The sequence below is a fragment of the Mixophyes fleayi genome, chromosome 5, assembly GCF_038048845.1.
Source record: "Mixophyes fleayi isolate aMixFle1 chromosome 5, aMixFle1.hap1, whole genome shotgun sequence".
Taxonomy (NCBI): Eukaryota; Metazoa; Chordata; class Amphibia; order Anura; family Limnodynastidae; genus Mixophyes; species Mixophyes fleayi.
In genome coordinates, this window is record NC_134406.1 from 129,811,502 (window position 1) to 129,820,873 (window position 9,372).

The following is a 9,372-nucleotide window of genomic DNA, read 5'->3' on the forward strand; positions in this document are numbered from 1 at the left end:
ATTTGTTGTGTAAAAAAGAAATACTGGGATGTGAGGTGGATGACAGCTGCAAAAGAGGACCAAATAAATGAGCCCACTGTGCAGACACCTAAGTTATAAGGTTGCTTATGTAGTCATACTCAGAAAATTCATTAAGTAGTCGCCTGAGGTTGGGTTTGATTACTTCATTTAACTTTAACTATGGGAGTAATTTAAAAAAAATATTGAGAGGCTATGATATAATACCTTTGCACCTGTTATATTTGATTTTACATGATGTATGGATTAATATGGCAAATACAAAGAACATTTAGGGCCTGATGTAGAGTTGGATGCAAATCCAACTGAACAGTGCAATTTGCACTTTTAGCCAAGGATCCGTCTCAGTTTGCACTCAGACTGAGACAGATCTCCCTCTTACACATCTCTGCGCTTAGATAGTTGGAACGGGGAAGGTAGTGGGCAAGCCTAACAATGTAAAGGCATGTTCACGCACTCTACATGCTATGCTGAGTTGAAAGCAGCCGCAGATAGGTTTGTAGGAGACATATCTTTTGCAGGTGCTTTCTACTGGAACAACAAACCTTGCTGTATTAAAATAAGAAGTAAAAAATATTTAAATTTAAAAAAAAAAAGACGTGCCCCCTCACAAAACAAGACACTTTGGTCACTTGGTGGCACAATTCTCTTGAGCCGAGTGGGTGTGTGGGATTTTATTTTGTATTGGCAGTAATCATGCCACACTTATAAATTTGCAGGTTGATAAGGTTGTTGTCAGAAACAAAATTATACCTATGTTTTTAATACTCACTTGTAAAAATAATGTGATCAAAAATACTATTTGTACAAGGCTATATATTGTGTTTAATTCATTTAAACCTGATTTAATTATGTAATTCATATAAGTTGTCATATATTGTGTATTACATACATATTGATACATTTTATGACATTTTCAATTTCTAAATTTTATCGCATTGTGGTAAAATGGAAACAGTGAAAGTAATGGGCTGGTTGTTTAAACATACAGGACCTCATTTAGAGTTGGACGCAAAGTCCGTTTAAGAAGTGTAGCAGTGGGAGTGTGCAGCAGCTTGGTAGGGTATTACGAGTGGCAAGCAACCCCTGTTGCGTCCCACTCTTATTGAGTTCCTGCAGCTAGCTAACGCTTACGCCACCTAATTCTTGCCGCACAGCTTTAGCCCTGTTGTGACGTGTGTTGCGTCTGCGCCTCACTGCGACTAGGATGTATTTACATGGTCACGCCTTCACAATTCCGCGTTCCTCTCATTCTCTCGTAGTGAGTCGCAAGCTGTCGCAAGTGTTAATTGCATCCAAGATGAAGGCGGATTTGGTGCTTTCTGCACATGCGTGATAGTTTTTTTTGTTGGATGCGCCTAAAACGGACTTTGTGTCCGACTCTAAATGAGGTCCATACAGTACAGATATTATTGTGTTACATTACTCTCTTTAGTTTTTATTTGAACCATGCGATCTACAGTAAGGGAGTGATAAGAGGCATAAGCAAGCGTACTCACACACAGCTTCGGTGTTCTGCATACAGTTACCTTCCAAATTGGGTTAGGATGTTTGAAAGTATATATATATATATATATATATATATATATATATATATATAGACACACACACACACACACAATTAATCCTTACCTGTTGGTTTAGTGTGAGACCATATCTTCCAAGCTTGGGAAAACTTTATCTTTTAGTAAATCAGCATTTTAGAATTAGAATTAAACTTGGGGATTCCCTGACAGATAATGGTATTATCAGTGAGAGTGTGATGGTTGTATTAAATCACATGATATAATGCAGTAAGTAACAGAATTATGTAAGTGAATTGTTTACCTGTCATACTGGTACTGGCTGAGGGTGTGATCATAAGGATAGTAAGCAGCAGTCTGGGCAATACCCGCATGCGCAGATCCAGTGCCATCTTTTGAATCCAATGTGTTCTGTAACATTAGATCAACTATACTTTATATGACAGTATACACATACATTACTCTGTTTATTTAACTTGCAGTAGCAATCAGACATCTACATTTCCTTTCAATCCTACTGTTATCAGACAAACACAGACAGTGTTTAATAGTATTAATATAACACATACTGCTAAATACAAGACAAATTAGTTCATTCTCATGACACAATTGTATATTGTTTACTGCTCCTGTGGATATATATTAAATAGTTGCATTATATATCCTCTTCCAAAACTCATTCTATTGTTAATATGTATATAGATAAGAGAAACAATTCATACACATTTAATACAAATTCTGCACTACAAAAAAGATAAAAGAACTGACAACATCCATCTCATGCTGTCACTTTCTGTTTATCTTTTGAGAATAGAGAAGATAAATACTCTATGCTAATCTGCAGTATAGCTGTAATACTAGCAGATAAATGTAAGAGCAAACATCCTGCAGGGGTGTTCTTATTGTTAGATTTGCTCTGCAATAACTGCATGCATACCTGTATATGTACATTCTCTCTCTCTCTCTCTCTCTCTCTCTCTCTCACACACACTTTCTCCCCCCTCTATCTCTCAAAAAAAGTTTGATTGAGCTTACCAGTGAATAAAAGGCAGAGGCATCTGTCCCATATGTAACATAGTTTCCATAGCCTTGGGAGCCCGTATAGGGGTTTCCGTAAACTCCTAAAGCAGCTGCAGAGTTGAGCTCATGCCTAGCGGTGGCCAGTAACCTGCTCTCATACACAGGACAATAGACTGGAGTCTGAGCAGTGGCTGCAGCAGCTGTATCTGAAAGACTCCTTCCACTGGATTCACAGCAGGTAGACAATGAATTGGTGCTCATCAACAACTAGAAAGGAAAGACATACCATCAAAACAGCAGAAACGCTCCAGCCCACGAACCAAGTGTACTGACATCTCTCTAGCTCTGTTTTATCTGCAGCAATTCAATTCTGGAAATCTAAAGGAGGTGCTGTATTTTGTTTCACAAATATGGATTATGGCAATTATAGTAAAATGAAATAGTAAACTAAAAAAATTCCATTTCACACACATCCACATTTATTTCTCAAAGATGTGCATAGAATTGTCATTTCTTTGAATAGAATAGTTGAGTATAACACAATATTTTAGCTTAAAGTCCTGATAAAGAATTATATTTCTGTCTTACAAAATTAATGCACACCCCTCTAGGACATAAAGTACTTCATTGAAAAGGCAGGACAGAATTGTGCTACATGATCACTCTTTTTTCCTATCTCATCTCTATTACCATAGATAGCAAGTCTACCTCACTACCATAGTGATATAGTAAAAATAGTGTGTAAGATTTTAGCTTTCCTAGTGTAGCAATGGCTCTTACCTGTGGTGTGGAAGAGTATGGATACCCAAACTGAGGATATGACATGATACATAAACTCCAGAATCCCTGGAAAGACAAGAGAGGTGTATTCTCTGGCTTAGCTGTGTTCTCTTCTGTAACAATTGATTGGTGACCACAGGTTCCCAGATGCTTATAGGAGGAAGAAGAATACTATCTTTAATTTGTTTAACCCTTTAAGTCTCCAGACCGCACAATACATTAAATAATATGCTTGACATCTTAAAATAAAATAAAATATTGTAGCACAAAAGAAACGTCAGGTATGTTGTACCCAAATATATATTACTGAAAATAAAGCACAAAAGCAATACATAGAAAATTCTTCAGACGAGATCCAAGAAGCCTTAGACAGTGCTTGCAGTGACGTCATAAAACCCTTTAATTCCCACAACTGTTTTTTTCTCATATATTTGGACGCTGTGCATCCAAGGGTGCAAAATACTGATATACAACGATTGCTTTTATGGATTGTTCAAGTGATCTTACAAGCTAATTATAGGTGTTCCTACAGCACTTGGGCAAGTTGAGAAAATGAATGATTTGATTTAAACAATCACTGAGATACACATTAATGATTTTTTTCTCTTACTCACTGAAGGGTGGTAAGCACTTTTAATTAGAAATTAATTAATGAGCATCTGTTTCTTTCCAATTCACACTAATAATTAGTCTCAATTACAAATGTGAACAATGGTGGGGCATAAATGAGACTTTTTGCTGAACTCCAAAAATAGAAAGTACACCACTTGAAATTTTCCTTATTCAACAAACTGAGAGTTAACTGGCAATCGAGCTACTGTTTTATTTATTTTTTTGAGAGTTTCAATTATAAATCCACATAATGAAAACGAATTCCAAATTCTAGGTCATTAATCATTTTTATCTCTTTGATTAGTGTCTTTGAATACTGAAAAAGTAAGGGAAACTATACTTGTAGGTGTGAAGAACCTGGATCTATAAACGTTACATTTTGACATTCATTTATTGGAATGTAGTGCATTTATAACGCATTGAATATATATATATATATATATATATATATATATATATATATATATATATATATATATATATATATCAGATTTGTTTAAATTATAATTGCAAGAAGTTATGTATACATGTATTATTTGGATCTAATCTCAAGGTCAATATATACTTTTCTGCGTAAAATTAGTAAAACTTCCCACTTTCAAATGTTACTACGTGAATTTCTAATATTCCGTTAAACATTTGGGGGACAAAACTAATATAATACTACTTTAAATACTTTGCCGGCTAGTTGTGATAACTAACACCTACTCCGATTGCAATTTACAAGTATCATGGCACTAACCATGTTAGATAAGCGAATAAGCCAAGGAACTGAAGTGTGCTATGCGTTGCAGTGTAGTCTGCCGGAAAAAGAGTTACCCGTGACAAAAAAAATGTCTTAAATAAAAAAGTGAGAATAATTAGTGGAAGACATGTATGCCCTGACAGGATGGACCAGTACAGCGGAGGTACATTTCTTAGCCATAGTGTGCTGACTTGCTCAGATAGCTTCCTGGGTTCAGACATGTGGATAGCCCCAGGGTCACACTCTAATTAATGACGTTGTTCTCTTCTTTTCCCCAGCTGGAAGACTGCCTCCCAGAAACGAATCTGCCCACTCTTGACAGCTCGATTGAGGGTGATTGATGACTATCTGGAGACCACTGTACACCTTATATAATATATACTTCTTAATTGCTTTAATTTACAGACGAAAGTACTTGTTCCCGGATTACATTTAACTATTTAGCAACATGATAGGATATCAATTATATCAGTAATGCAGTTCACAAACGGACGTTATCAAGTTTAATTGAATTAGTTATGTAGAAAGGTCTGCACATAAGAATAGACTTTTCATTGTACACTGTCATACATATCATTAACTAAAATGTATGTCTACCATTACCTAAATAGATTGCAATATTTCTAGTACAATAACATTTTACACACATTATGTTTACTATATATATATATATATATTAATGGCAGGAGTGACTCAGAAAATATTTAGCATAATTTATGCCTGTATTACACTTGATGCAACCAAAGCAGCAGGATCATTAACATTTAAAGTGACGATGAGATAAGAGGTCCTATTCTGAGTCCCCCTAATACAATTGACTACTGATAATAGCATATGTAATCAACAAAGCTGACAAGCATGGCATTTTAATAAGTGTATTGCCGGGCTACAAACTATCTGATCTACATAACAAATACTGTCAAATACAAATTAATTGAGAAGCTAGAATCAATGAAATAAATACGAAGAGTGAAATGTATAACATATTCACGTTAGAATTTCATGATCAATGTTGAGTTGACACTTCAGATATAAAATGATAAAATAACTTCATCGATATGGGCGGTTCTTTAATCATTGCATTGCAAGTTATGGTAAGAGGGAAACTTTTTATAAATGTTTCACACAATGTTTCCAGGGAATGATCAGGACATGAACTCGAGCAAGTTAACGTTTAGCCTTGGATTTTTCAAACATATGGCACATTAGACCATGTCAAATGTGAATGGCACAAGACGCTGGCTGGGGCCTTTGCAAACTAGTCACCCAGAATCACTCAAAACATTTTTTTTTTATGATAGTCATCTTAAATGAATTTCAGTTTTGTAAACATGCATTATAACATTTCGTCTATGCACGCATTTTAATTATATATTTTAAGGTACTATGAATATCCATAACCACATGTGAGTGGAACTTGCACTGTGGACAGGTCATTTTCAACTGAAAAAAAATTAAAAATCTGGCTATTTTTAACTGGAATGCACAACACAACGCACCCTAAACTTAAATGTCATGTAATGAAAAAAACTCACACATACCGACAAATATGCAAACTTTACTGTTCATTCCAAGATCAAACTGATCAGACACTTGTACCCACTAGTACATGCAAGAAGAAATCGCTGATATTGCTTTGTTTACTTCGCATAAACTAGTAAAATTGCTTTAGGGTGCTGACAATCTGCATTTTTCAGACTATATATTTATTTGTACAAAATAGTTAAAAGCTTGGACATTATCCCACAGAACACGCTATATCAATATACCATATACTGAATGTTTATTTCATTGTTTCACAACCTATTGTAATATAATAATTGCTTGAACCTGATAAAGAGTCTTATAAAGTTTTAATGAACTTACCTAGCGGATAAAAGACCATCCACTCAATAATATCCACTTAAAAAATCTATCAGCTTTTAGCTGTTTTCATCCAAAACCAGTAGTTTCAGATATAGGCATGCCATTGTATTCCATATCAGAGTGAAGTGTAACCTGTATCTCCATCACAGTCACTGAAAGTAATATTTGCAATTGCCATAAGTGTAAGTGACGATTCCTCATTGTAAAATGAGCAACATTATGGTTACAATAACACTGCACGTTATATACGAGTGAACCAGAGGTCAGTATCTCTGATTACAATAGATTGCAGATTTTAATCTTCACAGCTATTATCGCTGTTACTATTTTAAAGTAGCAAATACGCGTTACTTTACCTCGCTGTGTTGCAGATTGCATCTAAAGCCTCCTCTGTGCCGGGTTTCCAAAAGACTAGATATTTCCTCTCGCTTGCACCGTCTCACTTGGAAAGGAGCTGCATGCGAGTAATGTAGACATTTCTGTGTGTATCATACCTGACTAGAGTGGAGTAGTGCTCTCAGTCCCCAGGCACCGCAATCACTTCACTAACCCTCTGTACTGGAGTGACGTTAAACTGAACAGCTCCACTGAGCACAGTCTTCTCACTGATTAACGCTTTTCAGCACCAGCACATAGGAGTTCCTACGCAAATATCCAGCTATAAAACTTTTACTTTCTTTGAGAAAATCAGTAAATGAGCTTAATATACTAACCTAGATCGAACATCTATCTATCTATCTATCTATCTATAAATCTATCTATCTATCTATCTATCTATCTATCTATCTATCTATCTATCTATCTATCTATCTATCTATGTCACCATGTGCATATTTATAATATACCATATTGTGTATGCATCGTCATTTACCTTTAAAAACAAAAAATCAAAACTTTCTTTGAACTAAGTTCATTAACCATAATTTGGGAAGAAAATATATATGATGTGTCTTCAATAAAATATAACAATGCAAATTTTACTTTCGTAGGAGGTGATACTATATCAAGTTCAGAGGTGTAATTTGTTTACAGTAGTAGCATATGGATAAGATACTGTACGTGCTACGTCACTAACAGTATTAAACATAAGTCACTACAAATCTGTATCATTTTGTGTAGTATTATGATCTCATTAAGGTTCACTTTATCAATGTGTGCCTGTTTTGATTCTGACCGTTTAGTTGTCAGTACCAGTCCTGATAATTCCACTTTACTCCTGTAACTTTTATATGCACTGTATATAAAGCTGGAACACATTTCTCTGTAGGGATAAAATTGGATAGAACTTTTGTTTAGTAGGCCAAACTGTGCTTTGAGCAAATCCATTGTGTTACCCCCAAACAAACCAATTATGATTTGCTATATTAATCAGATTACCTATTCATCTTTTCTGTGCAATCACATACTTGTTGTATATGTCCTGACAGGCTGTGTCTTTGTTAGACAAAGACTTGATAACAAAAGGATCCATTTATAAGCAATATTATTTGCTTTGGGCACTGAATTGCTCTGCCAGTCCACTTTCAGGACTCTCATAGTTAATATGTGACACAGATCAAGGTGTGTGTTTAATACTTACAGGAAACAGACAATAAGCGTCTTGAAACAGGGAAATATTCACATGACACAGCTCTCGACAAGCCAACACAAAAAAGCAAATGCTACAATGCGATATAAAGGAATGCAAGCCACAATACTGTAGAGACGAAGTGGTTATACAATTACACTTTCCTCCAGAGTTTATATTACAGAGCCTAGGGTGAACCCCATCACTTTTGAAACCGTGTTGAGAACCATTATGTAATCTACGAACAGAAATTCTGATGTAGCTACAAAGGCTCAGTCTTTATGGCTGAGCCCACATCATCTATCACCATCACAAACACAAATGATGACAGGCTGACAAGGGGTAAAATAAATGAAAGCTACTGCTGGCATGTTATACTTGGAGCACTGTATATTTTTATTTCTTCAATGTACAGGTTCCTGCAGTGATCGCACAAATGCGCACCTGACAAAATAAATTCGTCAAAGACATTCTTAAAATGTTCATTCTGCCCATGCACTTCAATTTGTTGTGTTGTCCAGGACACGTACCAGCCTCAAGGTAAACTTCATCAAAATCCCCATTAACATTGCATAGGGTTTCTGTGGCTATCCCATGTGTTCTCCTTATAACGTGAGGCTAAAGTCTACAATTGACAACTCCCAGTTCTCCAGCCTTTAGATATTTCATTTTATTGTGTTCATAAAGATCACTACTTGGTGTATTTCTCAACATGCATTGTACTGATTTATGTGTCTTTTGAATATACAATAAGTAGCAAGGAAGTTGTAAGTCTTTAACACTAGCAGATTGGTTGTTGTTCATTTTGTAACTAAGTGCAAAGATCAATCAGCTGTTGAAAGACCCGCAGAGATCACTTATTCTGTTTGGCTGTATATCTGGTATCAGTTGTATGTAAAAGGTCAAGTTGGATGTTATTTATCAAGAGTACACAGCGGTGTGGAAACAGCAAATCGATTAGAGGTGTTGCCCAAGTTGCACTATATATTGGAAGGCATACCCTATATTTTGCTTCTCAGTGTCACGTTACTGCACTATGTTGCTGAGATGCTCGCAATGCAATATGAAATATGAAACACTTTAAGGGTGAGCGTGTCTAATAATAATGTGCTACAAAAGCTAATATTGCAAAGCTACCCATGCAGTGCCTGAAGAAAAAGGATTTACAGTGACTTGTTCAAGGTCACCCTCTAATGACCCATATCTAATACACAGGTTTTTCTGTCATTGTCTTCTACCCA

General features: G+C 35.6%; 1 protein-coding gene across 4 annotated transcripts in view; it reads right to left on the minus strand.

Moving 5' to 3' along the window:
- The window catches only part of IRX4 (iroquois homeobox 4), a 31,753-nt gene extending 24,620 nt beyond the window's left edge, over window positions 1-7,133 (minus strand). For 2 of the 4 annotated variants that reach the window (XM_075212825.1, XM_075212824.1), the window contains exons 1-4: window positions 4,696-4,752; window positions 3,342-3,491; window positions 2,577-2,828; window positions 1,846-1,952 (exon numbers count right to left, since the gene is read on the minus strand). In XM_075212825.1, the coding sequence (XP_075068926.1) occupies window positions 1,846-1,952; window positions 2,577-2,828; window positions 3,342-3,491; window positions 4,696-4,698 (512 nt within the window). In that variant the 5' untranslated portion in view covers window positions 4,699-4,752. Of the gene's footprint in view, window positions 1-1,845; window positions 1,953-2,576; window positions 2,829-3,341; window positions 3,492-4,695; window positions 4,753-6,920 lie in introns of those variants that run through there. The other 2 variants (XM_075212828.1, XM_075212827.1) reach the window with 2 other exon arrangements.
- Window positions 7,134-9,372: the final 2,239 nt, after the last annotated feature.